Below are 18,411 nucleotides of genomic sequence, written 5' to 3'. Positions count from 1 at the left end.
TGGCTCGAACATTCTTAGTGACCGATTCTTCAACAAATAGCAGCCAAGTGCTTCTGAGGTGTACCTCGGATGAGATTTATCTGAAAAAATGAAAATAGATAGATTCCTCTGTTACTGTTTTCTCTACCTCTGTACCTTAACTTTTGAGGTTCCCGGTTTCTACTGGAAGCCGCAACAGCAGGGATAGCGCTGGTGGTGGCATTCCCGGCTTTATATAATTCTTCCAGTACGCTTTTCGCTGGGTAGCTTCAGAAAAGACTGCGTTTTTAACTGACTCGACGCCGACAACGACGTCGATTCGCCGCACGGTTTTCACAGGTCTCGAGGACAAACTCTCCGAATACAGCGGCGGTATACAAATACAGCGGTATGAAAATACATAGATAAAAAAAAATTAAACAGCAAAAACAAAAAAAACTAACTGAGCAAAAACAAAAAAAAACTAGACTGAGAACGCTTTGGGTAAGGCAGTTTAACATATTAAATAGACACTTTTACTTTTAGTGAATTTTTTGGTTGTAAATTTTTGCTCGGGGGACCCCTTAGATCCCATTTCTTGGTAATAACTTTATCATATTCGTGTTCCTGAGACTATTTCACAAAAGAAACATGCATAAAAATGTTTATTTTCATCCATTTTAACCCTTTAAAAAATGAAAGTTAAAAAAAATCTTCGATTCACATTTATTGAAAATCAAGTTCGTTTCCAAGGATACTAGATGACACCAGAAAAAAGCAGCTTCTCAATTTTTTTTAACTTTCATTTTTTAAAGGGTTAAAATGGATGAAAATAAACATTTTTATACATGTTTCTATTGTGAAATTGTCTCAGGAACACGAATATGATAAAGTTATTACCAAGAAATGGGATCTAAGGGGTCCCCCGAGCAAAAATTTACAACCAAAAAATTCACTAAAAGTAAAAGTGTCTATTTAATATGTTAAACTGCCTTACCCAAAGCGTTCTCAGTCTAGTTTTTTTTTTTGTTTTTGCTCAGTTAGTTTTTTTTGTTTTTGCTGTTTAATTTTTTTTTATCTATGTATTTTCATACTTTTTTTGTTTAAAAATCTTTGTATATTTTTATTTGTGTACTTTCGTATATTTGTATATTGTTATTTTGTATTTAGTATTTGTTTAATCAGGTATTTTCTTATATTTGTAGTTTTTAAAGTTTTTTTTGTATTTTGTATTTGAAAGTTTTGTTATTTTTAATCGTTTTTTTGTATTTTTTATATTTTTTGTGATTGTGTAGTTGTGCTTTTTTGTATTTTTGTGATTCTGTTTTTTAGTATTTACCCGAGTGTCTAGTATTTTTGTTCTTTTTGCAGTTTAATTTTTAATCTTTGTATTTTTATATTTTTTATTTGTGTAGTTATGTTTTTTATGTTTATTTGTATTTTTGATTTTTTTTTATTTTGTATTTTTCCATTTAGTCTGAGTAAGTGTGACATTGCAAGTATAGGAGAAGGGGGGGGGGACCATTTGGGCTGATTTTAGCGTAACGTACTTAATCGATGAAGCCTTTCCTACAGATCAAGCCTCTCGGGCGCCGGAACAAAAAGGGTGCGAGAAGTAAATTCTCTCTCGGCTGGTGTTGCTGTAGGTTTGTGTAGGCCATTGCGTTTTCATGAGCATGAGGCGTAAGATCTCGCTCTGCTGCTCAGGTACTGCTGCTGGGCCAGCAGGTTTTGGGCCAACATGTCGACCAGGCGCTTGAACGCCGTGCTGGACTCATCACCAAACTGTGACGTGACTTTGTTGATTCGGATCGTAAGACTCCGACATGTGGAAGCCACGGTTGTCATACGCCTCAGGTCACTATCTGCTGTGGGAAGCGCCTGTTGCCGAAGGCGTCGCTGTTCGACAGAAATGCCAGACAAAAGTTCTTCCCGTTCGACTGTTTATATGCCGGAAGCGTGATCACAGAGGAACCCTTTGATCGTCATGGCGTAAAATTCAGGCGTGTCGACCGACCAGTAGGTTCCAGTTTGAAGAAATATTCACATTAAGCTCAAAAGAACACATTCAATATAATCTACAAACCTTTTCAACGCGTTTACACTGTTAAGTTTGATAGGGGAGCTTACGAGTTTTGCATGCAGGAAATCAGGTTGACCACGACACTTCCGCATGACTTTTTCGTCTTCACCTGTTCAAAGTTTATGAACCCGTTGAGCAACTTTTTCAGCACAGCTTACGGCACTTCCGGTGGGTCCGCCATGCACTACAAACCGTCAGCTGCTAGCACGAATCTGTTTCCGGATCGAAAAAAGAATTATTTAGGGCTTTGGGACTCCCATGTGCTGGTTACCGTTACGTTACCGGGAGCTTGGTTAATCAAGCAAGTTTACCGTTGAACTATTCCTCTGCGGTATGTGACCCTTGGCTAAGCCGGTTCATGATCTTTGTTTGGTATGTGCAGCAACGCAGAGAACAGTGTGGCACGTTCATCTATGATTTGATTGCCACCGCCTGGTAGTTCCCGATCCTGAAGCGCATCCGAACGAACTTAAGGGGTGACTCGGGAATCAGTTCCGGTCCTTCCGGGACTACGGGACGTAAGTCGGCCCCGGCTTGGCACCCTAAAACATTGTTGACAAGGCGGGGTGGTGCTTTATATCACGTTAATCTCCCTCGATTTAGCACAAACATACGAATCCAATCTGTGCCACTCCGGCGCGCCTATTGAGAGTCTTGACTTTACATGTGGTTCTTGTCGAACAGGAACTCGGCCAGCTTCCTCGCCTCCTTCGGGGCGTCGTCGCTGCCGGTCATCTTTCGCAGCGTGGCGATCTTTTCGGCCAGTTCGCGCTGTACCTTGTGCTGCTCGTCCAGGTACTCTCCGGTCAGGTAGTCGGCCAGGTGGTAGTCGTTATTGTCTCCCTCGCAGGTCTTGATCAGGTTACGAATGCTGAGCGTGACTTCCTGCACCTTCTTCAGGGCATCCTCCAGAGCGGACAATCCGGTGGTGACGGCCGGGACCTTGTAGCTATAGTCCAGCTGGAAGGTGTTCTTGTTGACCGGTTCCTTTCCGCGCATCAGGGCGTACTCGATCAGCTTGATGCCGTGCTCGCGCTCCTCGCCGGCGACGTGGAAGAAGAAATTCTCGAAGCCGGGCAGGTTGATCTTATCCTGGGCAAAGTATGCGGCGTACCTCAAGATCGACGCGTCGAACTCCTTCTTGGTCTGGCCGTGCAGCGCGTTCACGCAGTTCCGGTGCAGGTCGTCCCACACGTACTCGCGCTCCAGCTCAACGCCAGTTTGCTGGGCCATGGCCGGTTCCTGGTAGTAGCAGGCACAGCAGCAGATTTTGGTTTCCGTTCCGAAAACATGGTTTGACATCTTGTTTTGACTGTTCTCGCTGTCAAAAGCGAGACGAGAAAGAGAAAAACGATGATGGCGGCAGCTGTCACGCTGGTAGTAAGCGATTCAAAAAAATGCATGGGGGGAATTAGTTTAAATTCAATATTTTCCAAGTTATGCAAAGTAGAGTCATAAAATTTGACCTGGTGAAAGCTTATTTTTTTAAGACCAGCAGGTCAAATTTTATCCGGCTGCGATGTGTATTTGCTGAGTTATTTGCAAAAAACTGAATTTCTCAGAACAAATTTGAATTTTTTACCACCAAACGAACAGCGCCATCTATGAGATTTTTTTCCCGTTGGTTAATCCATTTACTATTTCTGGACCTTGAATTCAAATCTTTTTTCATTTCAATTTGCCAATCGAATCAATCGAAAAAATGTTGTCTTGTCAATTTATTTTTTTGCATTAGGGACCATCCACAAACCACGTGGACACTTTTTTGGGAATCTGTTACCCCCCCCCCCCCTCGTGGACAATTGTCCATACAAAAAAAAACTTTTTTGTATGGATCGTGGACAATCGCCATACCCCCCCCCCTCCCCTAAAGTGTCCACGTGGTTTATGGATGGTCCCATTAAGGCCGTTGCAAATATTTTTTAAAGTTTATGTCACCCAAAACATAAACAAATTCACCTTAATCGGAGTGACAGAGTCAGAGCACGGCTATGTCACAACTGTCATCCACATACAAGTCGAGTGAAGTCAAAATCGAACCAAGATTGAACCAAGTTTTTGGCGCGTAGCGTTTGAAAACTGCATGCGTGTCAGATCCTTGAGTCAGAGATAGCGATTTTGACAACCGCACCACTCAATCGCGAGTACCTTATGTAGAAAGCCATAGAGTTATCTACGTGCGCATGTATTGCGTGTACGTACACGATGGATTTCTAGGTTAAAATTTGTACCCGCCAGCAAAAACAAATGGTAAGCTAGTGTGCGTGAGATCGGGCTTAGATAACTCTATGGATACACCACACCTCATTTTCCGAAGAAGACCGCGACCGCGACTACTTTTCATTTATACCAGAATTTCAAAATGACGTCTCAGCTCTCAGCGTCTCAGTCAATTCTTTGTCAGAAACGGAAGTACGTCAGGCATTGAAGGTCTTAGACTTATCAAAAGGACCAGGACCCGACGGAATAGCACCTGCATTCCTAAAGAACCTTGCAGAAGAATTGGCATTTCCACTGCATCATTTTTTCAACATGTTAATAAATACTGGAAAATTCCCACAAACATGGAAAAAGTCTTTTTTGGTGCCTATTTTCAAGTCAGGCCCAAAGTCAGACATACACAGCAAAAAATCCGATGGTAAAATCGCATGCAAAAGCATGCACATCACCTTTGTGAGCAAAAACATGTAGGGTATATGACCCTATTTTGGACCTAGTACCTATTTTGGACCTATTTTTTATTAATCGAGGTAGTTCAGGCTTTTAAAGTACGAATTTACTGAATCCAACCAACAGAAAGTGTAAGCAGGATCGTTTTGTAGCTTAACTCTTCCAAAAATGTTAACATTTTTGATTATTTCCGCTTGTTCAGCCACTTTTTCCAATGTCACTCGCATTTCCTATAATTTTCCTAGCACATCGATTAGGTCCAAAAATTTCGGCCTCGTTGCTTATCACTTTTGGCTCGGGACACCTTGTACAACTTTCTGTTTTTCACTAGCATCAAGCTATTTTCAGCCGGTTTCCGAGTAATCAAAATCAAATCAAATTATTCGCTCTACAGCATTGCCTTGGCGTTCTCGATTACGAGATTCCTACTCGAAACTAGGTGTACGAAGGCTTGATTGTTGAGGCAATTGCAAACCTCTTTTTACACCTTAGCTTCCATCCATCCCGGGATTCGAACTGACGACCTTTGGATTGTTAGTCCAACTGCCTACCAGCGACTCCACCGAGACAGGACCCTGGGAGACGACTCCTACACCTGGACTGAGCTAACGACCTAACCTTTTTAGGTTAGTCCGGGCCAACATTTACTTCCCTGTCCGACGGAAGGCGTGATCAGACAAATCTCGTCTCGAAAAATGCCACCGGGACCGTCTGGGATCGAACCCAGGCCGACTGGGTGAGAGGCAATCACGCTTACCCCTACACCACGGTCCCGGCCGAGTAATGTAAGTGTTATTTATTTAATACTTATATGTTTTTAGTCACTAAACCGTTGAAATTACTGATCTATAGTTAAAAAAAACTCAATTGAAAAAATAATTTCAAATCAGCCGCGTTGGATCAGTTTTTGGAGCTACTTTTCCTTCAGTTCAAGGCTATCACCAATCAACGTTGCCAGATTATTTTATGGGAAATCTGTATTTTCTTAAAAATAAATCTGTATTTTATCTGTATCATGTCAAATTCGAAGCCATAGAAGATTTTTTTAGACTTTTCACAACAGATTTAAGCTTTTTAATCATATTAAAGCATAATTCAATTACTAAATTATTAAAATTTCAAATTAAATCATTTTAAAAAAATCTGTATATACAGATTTTTGTGATTTTTGGGATCAAAAAATCTGTATAATACAGATTTATCTGTATATCTGGCATGGCTGTCACCAATACATGTATAACAAGGTGTTGCCAGTTTTGTTTATGAATTTATTTCGATACTTAATTGAAATTTAATGCCAAGTTTTTACTTAATAATTTAGATTAGTTTTTCCGACTGTAATTATTTCAAATAAAACTAAGCTTTAAAAAGCAAATGATAAACAGAAACAATGAAAATATGATTTTTTAATGATAAACATGCAAATTAATAATAAAGGTAGGGATGATTTTTAAGACTGATTGCAATCTGACCTAAAATTTAAACTGATGTTGATATATTTTTCTCGCAGCCTCATTTTCCTCAATTCAGCTGCACCTATTAATTAATATTTGCTTCAAAAATGCAATCTGGCTACCCTGCTGGAATTGAACTGGAAACGATTGAAAAACCAAAAGGGCCTAGTTCATTCAATCGTCAGCTGTCACCGCGACAGGCGCTGTCAACCTTGCTCAAGAGTGGTTTCGATAAGGTCGTATGAATTTATTTGAAAAAATCTAGGGTTAGTTTTAAAAAGGTCCTAAGCGCTAGTCGATCAGTTTTCGATAAATATACGAATTATAAAAGTTAAAAATGCTTTGAATTGTCATCTGCACGTCTTTTAAATGCTCTCTACTGGAAAACAATAAAATAATCGACATCAGGGATACCCTCTGACTCGATTCCTTAGGCAAAAATAAGTATTAAGGTTTAAGGGTCGCTTTTTATCGTTGTTGTTTATATGGGGAAAACGCAAAAATGTATGCAGAAAAACATCGTTTCAGTATTTTTCTGCCAGGTGGCGCGGGTCTTGCCCAAAATTGTCCAAGTGTAAGATTCTCAACTTTGCCGAAGGGTGCAAAACGATCCGAGATGATCCTGATTTTAGGTTATTTTTTTTTAATATTTTCTTATGTACTTCTTATATACCCAGTATATAAGCCGATTTCTTTTCATCGCATTGCTAATAATTCATCAGGATCAACTCGGATCGTTGTGGACCCTTCGACAAAGTTGCAGGGAATTGAATTTCCTACAGGATCTCACACTTGGACTATTTTGGGCGAGACCCGTGCCACCTGGCAGAAAAATACTGAAATGATGTTTTCTGAAAACATTTTTGCGATTTTCCCCATATAAACTTCAACGATAAAAAGCGACTTTTTAAGGTGAAACGCCTCATCATCACCAATGTCGATGTGTTAGTGCGATGTGAGTGTATTGGAACGATGATGATTAACCGATTTGGCTCAAAATAGGCACAGTTACTTATTATTGCCTAAACAATTGAACCTAGGGGTATCTCTTGAGATTTCACAAAAAAAATATTTTTTCTTGCCAGCCTAATATATATAATTAAAAATACAGGTATTTATAACGTATTTTTACACAATGGACAGCGTTGGCTTATAATAAATTACACTTTTAGATTACTGCGTCAATCATATTAGAAACACAAATAAACCATAAATTTGATCAAAATATTTCGATTATTGTTCATTTTTCCTTATTCTGAAGTGTAACTGTATCTCCAGCTTTGAAAATTTATAAATTTTTGTGGGAATTTAAATCATTTCGAAAAAAACAATCTAAGAGATTTTGAAAGAAGAGGTGTGTGAAACAATTTCGATGAATGGAGAGCTAGTTTAGTCTTTGTGCACTTCGCAGTGTTGCTAGTTGGGCAAATTGCAGCTTTCAGACCATCCCGGATCGTTTCCTGCAAGCTCCGGAAAGCATGAGCATGAGCATGAGCATGAGAGACCACCCATGGTTGTCCTTCTCCGTTGCTGAACAGGACCGTAATATCCTATCAATACAACCGACCATACGCTTGAACGATCTAATGGTGTTTCCCTTATCAACAGCATGTATGAATGCGTTGAAAAGATAAAACATCAAGATCATTAAAACTAGATCTGAAGCAAATAGGTAACAGTCATTGGCCACCAACGGCGCCCGCCATGTCAGTTTGTAGATCTCGGGGGATTGGGACGGGAATGTTAGTTAGCACAGGTTGCTACCAAGGGTGGGTTCTATACGATATCCACACCCCCACGTGTGCCGGAAAACTACTTCTACTTGGGATTTTGTTAGTGGGTAAGGGTAATGGCCAGGATTCAACATAGAGGATGATGATGCGACCCAATAATCAATAAATTTGGTTTAATAGTGTGATGTATTATGCATTCTCAAGGCAAACAGTCGGAGGATGCGGATGAGATTTTTCCCGGTTATTTGGTGTTGAGTTTAGCATAAATGATTCAATCTTAGACAGCCGGCTGTGGAAAGATAAAACCAAATAAAATGCGAAAACGCAAAACCGCCCGGACCGAAAAACCCACACAATCGAAAACGGCAACGAAAATCCTGCGTGATAACCGCGACGCGCACCGTTCAAATTCTCCAAAGCAACTGTCAACATCGCGAAATCACCCGGGTCGAAATACACACACAATCGGGGGGGGGAAACAAAGACGGAAACGGCAACGAAAATCCGGCGTGTTGACCGCGACGCACACCGTTCAAATTCTCCAAAGCAACTGTCAGCATCGCGAAATCACCCGGGTCGAAATAAACACACAATCAGGGGGGAAACAACGACGGAAACGGCAACGAAAATCCGGCGTGTTGACCGCGACGCACACCGTTCAAATTCTCCAAAGCAACTGTCAACATCGCGAAATCACCCGGGTCGAAATAAACACACAATCGGGGGGGAAACAAAGACGGAAACGGCAACGAAAATCCGGCGTGTTGACCGCGACGCACACCGTTCAAATTCTCAAAAGCAACTGTCAACATCGCGAAATCACCCGGGTCGAAATAAACACACAATCGGGGGGGAAACAAAGACGGAAACGGCAACGAAAATCCGGCGTGTTGACCGCGACGCACACCGTTCAAATTCTCCAAAGCAACTGTCAACATCGCGAAATCACCCGGGTCGAAATAAACACACAATCGGGGGGGGGGGGGGGGGGGGGGGAAACAAAGACGGAAACGGCAACGAAAATCCGGCGTGTTGACCGCGACGCACACCGTTCAAATTCTCCAAAGCAACTGTCAACATCGCGAAATCACCCGGGTCGAAATAAACACACAATCGGGGGGGAAACAAAGACGGAAACGGCAACGAAAATCCGGCGTGTTGACCGCGACGCACACCGTTCAAATTCTCCAAAGCAATTGTCAACATCGCGAAATCACCCGGGTCGAAATAAACACACAATCGGGGGGGAAACAACGACGGAAACGGCAACGAAAATCCGGCGTGTTGACCGCGACGCACACCGTTCAAATTCTCCAAAGCAACTGTCAACATCGCGAAATCACCCGGGTCGAAATAAACACACAATCGGGGGGGAAACAACGACGGAAACGGCAACGAAAATCCGGCGTGTTGACCGCGACGCACACCGTTCAAATTCTCCAAAGCAACTGTCAACATCGCGAAATCACCCGGGTCGAAATAAACACACAATCGGGGGGGAAACAACGACGGAAACGGCAACGAAAATCCGGCGTGTTGACCGCGACGCACACCGTTCAAATTCTCCAAAGCAACTATCAACATCGCGAAATCACCCGGGTCGAAATAAACACACAATCGGGGGGGAAACAAAGACGGAAACGGCAACGAAAATCCGGCGTGTTGACCGCGACGCACACCGTTCAAATTCTCCAAAGCAACTGTCAACATCGCGAAATCACCCGGGTCGAAATAAACACACAATCGGGGGGGAAACAAAGACGGAAACGGCAACGAAAATCCGGCGTGTTCACCGCGACGCACACCGTTCAAATTCTCCAAAGCAACTGTCAACATCGCGAAATCACCCGGGTCGAAATAAACACACAATCGGGGGGGAAACAAAGACGGAAACGGCAACGAAAATCCGGCGTGTTGACCGCGACGCACACCGTTCAAATTCTCCAAAGCAACTGTCAACATCGCGAAATCACCCGGGTCGAAATAAACACACAATCGGGGGGGAAACAAAGACGGAAACGGCAACGAAAATCCGGCGTGTTGACCGCGACGCACACCGTTCAAATTCTCCAAAGCAACTGTCAACATCGCGAAATCACCCGGGTCGAAATAAACACACAATCGGGGGGGAAACAAAGACGGAAACGGCAACGAAAATCCGGCGTGTTGACCGCGACGCACACCGTTCAAATTCTCCAAAGCAACTGTCAGCATCGCGAAATCACCCGGGTCGAAATAAACACACAATCGGGGGGGAAACAACGACGGAAACGGCAACGAAAATCCGGCGTGTTGACCGCGACGCACACCGTTCAAATTCTCCAAAGCAACTGTCAGTATACTATATTTGACTGATTTTAAACGAAACTTCACTAAATTTCAATAAATTTAGTAAAAAGATAACTAAGGTTTGCTAAATTTAACTTATTTTAACTTAATTTTTCTTAAATTAACTGAATTCATGTGAATTTAACTTCATTAAACTTAATTAAACTTTATTTAGCTTTTATTAAATTAGTTTATTTTAATTCAACTTTATTCTACTTAATTTAACTTGAGTTAACTAAATTAAACTGGTTTCAACTTGATTTAGCATATTTTAACTTAATTAAGCTTCATAATTTTACTTAATATAAGTAATATTTACTAAATTTAAATAAATGTAACTAAAATAATATTATTTTTTTTAAATAAGTTTAATTAAATTCAAATCAATTCAGTTAACTACATTTGACTAATTTGGACTAAATTTTAATAAATTTAACCAAGTTTAATCGAGTTTAATTAGATTTTTCGAAATTTATTTGAATTTAACTTAATTTATTCAAATTGAACTGAAAAATACAATCAATTCATTTGAATTCAACTAAATTTAATTAAATTAATATTAATTCAACTAAACTGAACTGAATTTAAATAAGTTTAACTAAGTTTAATCAAATTTAGCTAGATTTTACTTTATTTAAATTAATTTTACTCAATTTAACTTAATTTAACAAAATTTCACTGAAATATACTAATTTAAACTGAATTTAGCTAAATTAAACCAAACTTGACATTTAACTCAATTATTCTAAATTTACCTTTATTTATCAAAATTTATCTAATTTTAACTAAATTTTTCTTATTACTACTAATTTAAAGTTATTAAAACTATTTTGGTTAGTTTAGTAAAATAATTTTATCAAATTCAGTTATTTATACCAATAGGACCAATTGAAATTTATTTAAACATAATAATTCAACTTTTATTTATATAAGCTAGTTTTAAATAGATTTAGTGGCTTTTATTGTAATTTTAAGAGCTCTTTGAATAAACTTTTCAATCTGTTTTGTTTATTTGTCACCCTATTTGTATTGATCACCCTAACCGCTCTAAACTGAAACCGAAAATACTAAAGAAGAAGAAGCACCCCCAAAATGCGGCCCGTTCCGCTTCCGCTTTTTAGCCCGTTATCGGGGACAAAATGTGCCCAAAAGCGTGCCACAGACGGGCGTAACACATCGGCCAAAATACGTAACGCCCGCCTAAATGTTGCATTCTGGCACGCAATGGGCCACAACGAGGGGAAAAAACGTGCTGAAAATGGGGCCCGTTTTCAGGCAAAACGTCCCCGCCTTTTTCCGCCCGTTTTTCTATCTGGGTACTTTTTCTGCAATATTGTACACAGCTTGCAAATTTTGTATAAAAGTTTTTTTTTAATTATTTCAAAACCGAACTTTTGGTTTGAGGTATAAATTGCCGTCTAGTTCCCATGCGTACCAATTATTTTATATTAATTATGAATAGGTCTGTATCGAAAACATACGTCGTATCGCCGGACCGCATGACGTCATTGTTGTTGCAGGTGACAACAACCAAGGAAGCCTAGTCTGGAAGCACCTTTCTGGTAACCGATCCTACGTCGATCCGCAGCTCACGCGTACTAGAACCGAGAAAGAACGACTCACGCACGGAGTAATGTTAGATGGAATGGCTAACTGCAACATGCATCAATGCAATCTGGTGAAAAACGATCGTAACCGCATCCTAGATCTGATATTTGTCAGTGACGACGATTGCACCGTAGTTGCTGCTGCTGACGAGCCACTCGTGCCTCTGGACGCCCCCCATCCAGCGCTGGTGTTTGACATTGACGCATCTAGGACCGTGTTTGTACAGGTAGACAACAACGACCGGGTATTGAACTACAAACGAACTAACTTCGACGAACTGCAAAGGACTCTGGCGGATGTTGACTGGACCCCAGTTACCTCTGCCATGGACGTAGACACAGCTGTTCGGGAATTTTCAAACCTATTGAATTTTCATCTTGCCCAACACACTCCTCAATTCAGAACTCCGCCTAAACCAGAATGGTCGAACCTCGGGTCGAACGCTCGTCTTAAACGCCTGAAAAAAGAACGTGCCGCTGCACTGAAAACGTTCACCCTGCGCCGCTGCCGCATGACGAAACTGGCCTTCAACGCCGCTAGTTCCCGTTACCGCCGATACAATCGTTACAGGTACAACGTCTACATCCGTAAGACCCAATCGCAACTGCGGCGAAATCCCAAGAAATTCTGGACTTTTGTTAAATCGAAGTACAAGGAACGTGGCCTTCCTGCAACGATGGCGTTGGGCGATTCGACTGCAACTACAAACGACGAGAAATGCGAACTTTTTGCCAGACACTTTTCGTCCATATTCCGGGAGCCCGAAATCATTTCTTTCACTCATCATCTTGACGCTGTTCCCCGTGATCTGGTCGACATCAACACGTTTGTCATTTCGCGTGACATGATCGAGAAGGCGACGAAGAAGTTGAAGTCATCATTCTCACTTGGACCCGACGCTGTGCAAATCAACTGATTGAGCCACTTTTGGTTATATGTAACCTTTCCTTGCGTCAAGCCACATTTCCAACAGCATGGAAGAAATCTTTCATGTTTCCAATTTTCAAGAAAGGTTCAAAGTGTTCCATTGAAAACTATCGAGGGATCACGTCTTTGTGTTCCGGTTCTAAGCTTCTACAAATTATCGTCAGCGATGTGATCCTGTTTAACTGTCGAAGTTACGTTGCACCGGAACTACACGGACCTGAAAGCTGCTTTTGATCGGATTGACCACGATATTGCACTATTCTCCAAACTGGGTTTCTCGCCGATGCTATGCCGTTGGCTAGAATCTTATCAAAAGGGTAGAATCATCCAGGTGAAGATCGGCGCATCCGTTTCACTGGAATTTACCAACGGCTCCGGCATGGCTCAGGGGAGCAACCTCGGCCCTATAGTTTTGTCCGGGTTCTTCAACGACGCCAATTTCCTGTTTAGCGGAAACTGTAAGCTATCCTTCGCTGACGACTTCAAGCTGTTCATCCCTATCGACACGTTGGCCGACTGTTACGTGCTACAATCAAGGCTGGACAAATTCTCGGAGTGGTGCGGGCACAACCGATTGGAACTCAGCTCCGCAAAATGCTACGTCATATCCTTCAACCGGAAACAAAGTCGAGAATTGTTCACATTTGATTACCATCTCGGTTCTCACGTGCTGGAACGCCTAGAAGTTGTCAAGGATTTGGGTGTTCTTCTTGACCTGAAATTGAATTTTCACCTGCAACTATCTTCCGTAATTGACAAAGCCAACCGGAAACTTGGTTTTATGTTCAAGGCTGCTCAAGAATTTGACGATCCGTTATATCTTAGGACATTGTACTGTGCTCTTGTGAGATCGCACCTTGAGACGTCAGCAGTTGTGTGGGCACCCTATCACCAGAATTGGATCGATCGCATTGAACGTGTGCAAAGGAAATTCGTCTGGTTTGCTCTGAGACGCCTCCCGTGGAATAATCCTGCTCAGCTACCAAGCTACGAAACTCGGTGCAACCTGCTTGGAATAGAGACGCTCCAAAACCGGCGAACAATCTCAAGGGCTGTATTCGCTGCGAAAGTTATTACCTCTGAAATCGACTCCCCTAATCTTCTTTTCCAGTTAAATGCCAGAGTGCAGCCAAGGAATCTACGCCCAACCCCTGGATTCCTCTCACGCCCGTTGGTCCGTACGTTTTATGCGGAAAACTCCCCTATTCGTAAGCTGGCCACAGCTTTCAACGAGTTCTACGGTACTTCTACCATCTGTTCGACTTTCACGAACCTGTGAACCGATTTTTGGAAAGACTTCGAACTGAACTCCGAGATCGTTTTCGTTCATCTCGTCCTGCTGAAAACCCACAACAACGTGCATCAAGGACAAGAAGATCTAGCCGTTAAATCATGTTTTTGTGTGGGCCCGAATAGCCCCCTCGATCTGGTTGCGTACCAGACGCAGCCTTCGAGTGACAGCGCATGGACGCACCCTAATGGATCTGACAGTTCGCGGGTCAGAGTCAGCCGTCGACCTCTTTCATCAAGCAACCGTCGAGTAAGTTGGTCGGCACGCTGCGATCATTCCTCAAGGAAACCAACTTCTCTACAATGGCGATCCTGCCAGGAGATCGATTATTTTGTTTTTTTGTTCTCGTTTGGCTCTAGTGTTTTTTTTTTGGTTTTCGGTGTATCCCCAGCGTGATGGGTCACAGGTGAGTGAAATTAAAAAAGAAGGTCAGTGAGTTGATTTTTTGGCTGTGGAGGGGGATCGACCGATTGCTGCTCAGAAGCTGAATGTGAGTTTAGCAGTCGCACTGAGAGCGTGAACTTTCGGCTGAAATTTTTGATTTCTGCGACATTTGCATGGTTTGTTTTGCTGTGGTTGAGGAATGTGAAGACGGAAACGAAAGAGTGGGAGACTGGAAAAAGCTGAACTGCAAGAAAGAGAATGCTTTAAAGACTGCTCTTTCTGCATTGTAATTTAAGCTCTCGTTAACTATAAATACCACTAAATATAGAAGACTAAAATGTGGGCTGTGTAAAAAACGGTCGAAGTTTTTTTTCTTTTTTTCGAAAAAAAAAAAGGAGTTGGCTTGGAGTTGGTCTGTGAATGTCACCCATTCCTGACGGAGAGATGGCTTGTGAATATCCACTGAATAGGCCTGGCGAAGAGGAGGCTTGTGGATGGTCACTAAATAGGCCTGGCGAAGAGGAGGCTTGTGAATATCCACTGAATAGGCCTGGCGAAGAGGAGGCTTGTGGATGTTCACTGAATAGGCCTGGCGAAGAGGAGGCTTGTGAATATCCACTGAATAGGCCTGGCGGAGAGATGGCTTGTGGATGTTCACTGAATAGGCCTGGCGAAGAGGAGGCTTGTGAATATCCACTGAATAGGCCGGCTGGAGAGACGGCTTGTGGATGTTCACTGAATAGGCCTGGCGAAGAGGAGGCTTGTGAATATCCACTGAATAGGCCGGCTGGAGAGACGGCTTGTGGATGTTCACTGAATAGGCCTGGCGAAGAGGAGGCTTGTGAATATCCACTGAATAGGCCTGGCGAAGAGATGGCTTGTGGATGTTCACTCAAGGAAACCAATTTCTCCACAGTTTTGTTTAAATTTATTTTTTGATAACTTAACTATATTTATGTTTGTAAACTTCTTATTAGTTTTAAGTAACCAAACCTCATTGAGACCACCGGGTCAGATGATTTCAAATAAACAAACATATCACATGGAAACACGCATTCAAAACTTTGCCCCCGGCTTGCCGGTACTTGTCGGGTATCAGAAAATGAGTACCCGACAGGTACCGACACATATTTTTCTTCTACAGATGAACTTGAGATCAAATTTGATACCTGGGTCATTCCACCTGAAGTGTGCAAGAAAAAATGCAAATTTGAAAATTACCATCTCCGATTCTGCTCAAATTTGGCAGAGCTGTTAAGACTATCAAAACATGCAAAAATCCCGAATTTCATCCAAATCGGACCACCCCCTCCATTTTTGTACCCTCCCAAAAAATCGACTTTTTGGCGATTTTTGAGCGAAACCTCTATCTTCAAACGACGATAACTCAGGAACCACACATCTTAGAGGACTCAATTTTGAAGGAAATCTCAAAACAGCCCTATTTATTTTTTAAATTTGACCTCACCATCGTATTCCCCGTCCGACTTTACATAACAATCACTTATCGACAGAAAGGAATATGTTTCGTTCCAGAGATATCGAATTTTATAGTTTTAAGTATTTGAGATTACCTGTATTTGCTTTATCTGCCGCATCTGCTAGAAGCACTCGGGCGCGCTGATCAATAACTGCTACCTGTGTATTTATTGAAATAAGATTTCATCCGAAATAATCATTAGCAAATTAGGCAAAAAAAGAATGTACACCATTGTAGGAAACTGCTGTATAATCTTAAAAAAAAAAAAAACATAGTATACGGTGAACTTGTGTGCTAGCCCACAGGAAAGAGCAAGAACGACACGCAATACAGGGCAGAATGAAATTCCCGCAGTGCTAGCAGGAAATTGCAATTGGGTACTAAAGCCCTATGTCAATTTTTATGTACAACGGTAAAAAACACGATTAAAAACCATTTCTGATCACTTTTTTTCATTTTAATGCAAAAATTTTTTTTTGACTAGACAACATTTTTTCGATGGATCAACTATGGTCCCCTTGGAACTAGCTGTCAAGTAGGAGCTTTTCTGTCAAGAAGGATCGCGAGGTTAATTTTTCAAAATTGATTTAAAAATCCATTTTAAACTCTTTGTGGTCGTACAAAGGGTCATTGTACTCAGAAAAATAAGCTTTATCGCTGTAAACAATAATATCAGCAATCTAAGCTTCATTTTAGGACCCAATTGATCTTGTAAGTAACACGTTAGAAAAAGTTTACGATACATTATCGTGTTAAACATTATGAATCAGCATGAATATAACTCTCGTGAAGGATTAAGGAGGAGGATTTCTGAAAAGTATAAAACTGAAAAATGTACACTGAAATGAAAATCATGATTGTCGCTATTAGTTTCGCATATAGATTTTTGCAAAATGCTTCTTCGCTTCGCTAGGAGACGGTGATTTTAGCGGATTGCAGACTGGATTTCGCCATGTTAAGTGATGATTGTCTAAGCCCAAGTTGCCTAGGAATTGATAACTGGGAAAAGAACCAACTCCACCTGAACCAGATTCTCAACACCATGGTAGCCGTCCATTGCCGGCTGCTCCCATCTCCACCGCGCACCAGGGACAAGGAAAGGGATTTGGAAGACGGGAAGTGTTGATGCTCCACTTTTTTCAGAGTATTAAGGGAAAATCTCCACGGTATCCTCAAGTAAGTTTCGCTGGGAGTTGGACGGTTTTTGGGAAGGTAAAAGGTCTAGGATACGCTCTAAGCAAGCGTTGCGACCATTGGCATGGTGTGTTTAAGGGCTATAGTTTTATTCTCAAGGCAAGCAATCGGATGCTGCTGTAGAGACAATTCCCGTTTAATTACATTGGATTTTGATTATTATTCTCAAGGCAAACATCTGATGTTGCTGTCGAGACAATTCCCGTTTAGTATTAAATTTTAATCAAACAGTTCAAGCCTAGACAGCCGGCTGTGGAAAGCTTGAACTGACCAAAAGAGCATATAACTATGTAAACCACTTGAATTAAACGCGTCCGTTGTTAATATGCGATTTCATTCTCTCATTTTAAAGAAATATGTAGCGAATTTATCGAATATAGAATGCATACAAGACGCGATTTTAAATAAAACAAAAGAAAACACAAAAAAAAAACGGCCACGCATCTTCGCTCCTTCCACAGAACTAGAAATTAATTATTTTAAAGAAAAACTATGTAAATAATCTAACAGGAAATAAATAATGTTGTAAATGCGCGATTCACGTGAATTATGATTCATGTTGAAGGAATGTACCGGTGTTGGAAAAAGGTACACACATACACGCACACACACACACACACACACACACACACACACACACACACACACACACAAACGGGCGCGAGCGCGCGCACCAAGCGTTAACACGGAACAAACTCACCGGAGTCATGCTTAATTTTTGAAATCCACAGGAGCAGCTGCAAAGATAGCAACAGATTTTTCTTCCTTTGTACAGATTTTGAAGAAATTGGTTTGGCACCATCGTCGTCGAAAAACGCGCGCGCTCTCTGGTGGTTAGTAGCGGAATCTTATCCCAAACAAAGAAGCAAAGAAAATGCTGGATGACGTAGTTCGTTTCCCGACGAATGCACTGGGATTTAGGCACACGAAATTCCGTCTAAGCACTGAGTATTTCTCTAATATTCCACTATGTACATCACGTATACGGTCTGAACTTTAACAAAAACAAATAATAATACGATAGCACTTGAAAAAACACCAAAAATCAACCAAATTTCCGCGGACCGCGACGCGCTTGCAACCGACTGAAATGGCAGTGCTGCCGACTCCCCCGTTTCCTGCAAGCTCCGGAAAGGAGAGATAAAATGAAATCATTGCAACTGTTAGAAAAATAAAAATCTTCGAAAACAAATTGTGGTATTGGAGGTAAATGCGATGTTAACTATGAGGATGTAGTCTAATTTTGTACTTTTATATATTTTTTGATTTGAGACATAACTAGTTACATGGTTTATTCAACA

At 41.4% G+C, this 18,411-nt stretch overlaps 2 protein-coding genes and 1 pseudogene across 2 annotated transcripts in view; 1 reads left to right on the top strand and 2 right to left on the bottom strand.

The window, feature by feature from the left end:
- Positions 1–18,411, bottom strand: part of LOC128093327 (uncharacterized) — a 481,727-nt gene that overhangs the window by 53,792 nt on the left and 409,524 nt on the right. The window lies entirely within an intron of this gene.
- Positions 1,285–3,726, bottom strand: LOC120424741 (ferritin subunit-like). Its single transcript, XM_039588935.2, has one exon. The coding sequence runs from the start codon at positions 3,341–3,343 to the stop codon at positions 2,702–2,704; it is 642 nt and encodes a 213-aa protein (XP_039444869.1). The 5' UTR covers positions 3,344–3,726; the 3' UTR covers positions 1,285–2,701.
- On the top strand, positions 12,821–14,726 carry LOC128093324 (uncharacterized; annotated as a pseudogene).

This window comes from Culex pipiens, chromosome 1 (assembly GCF_016801865.2).
Source record: "Culex pipiens pallens isolate TS chromosome 1, TS_CPP_V2, whole genome shotgun sequence".
Lineage (NCBI taxonomy): Eukaryota > Metazoa > Arthropoda > Insecta > Diptera > Culicidae > Culex > Culex pipiens.
Note: the sequence above shows the minus strand (reverse complement) of the source record. Positions and strands in the feature narration are given on the sequence as shown.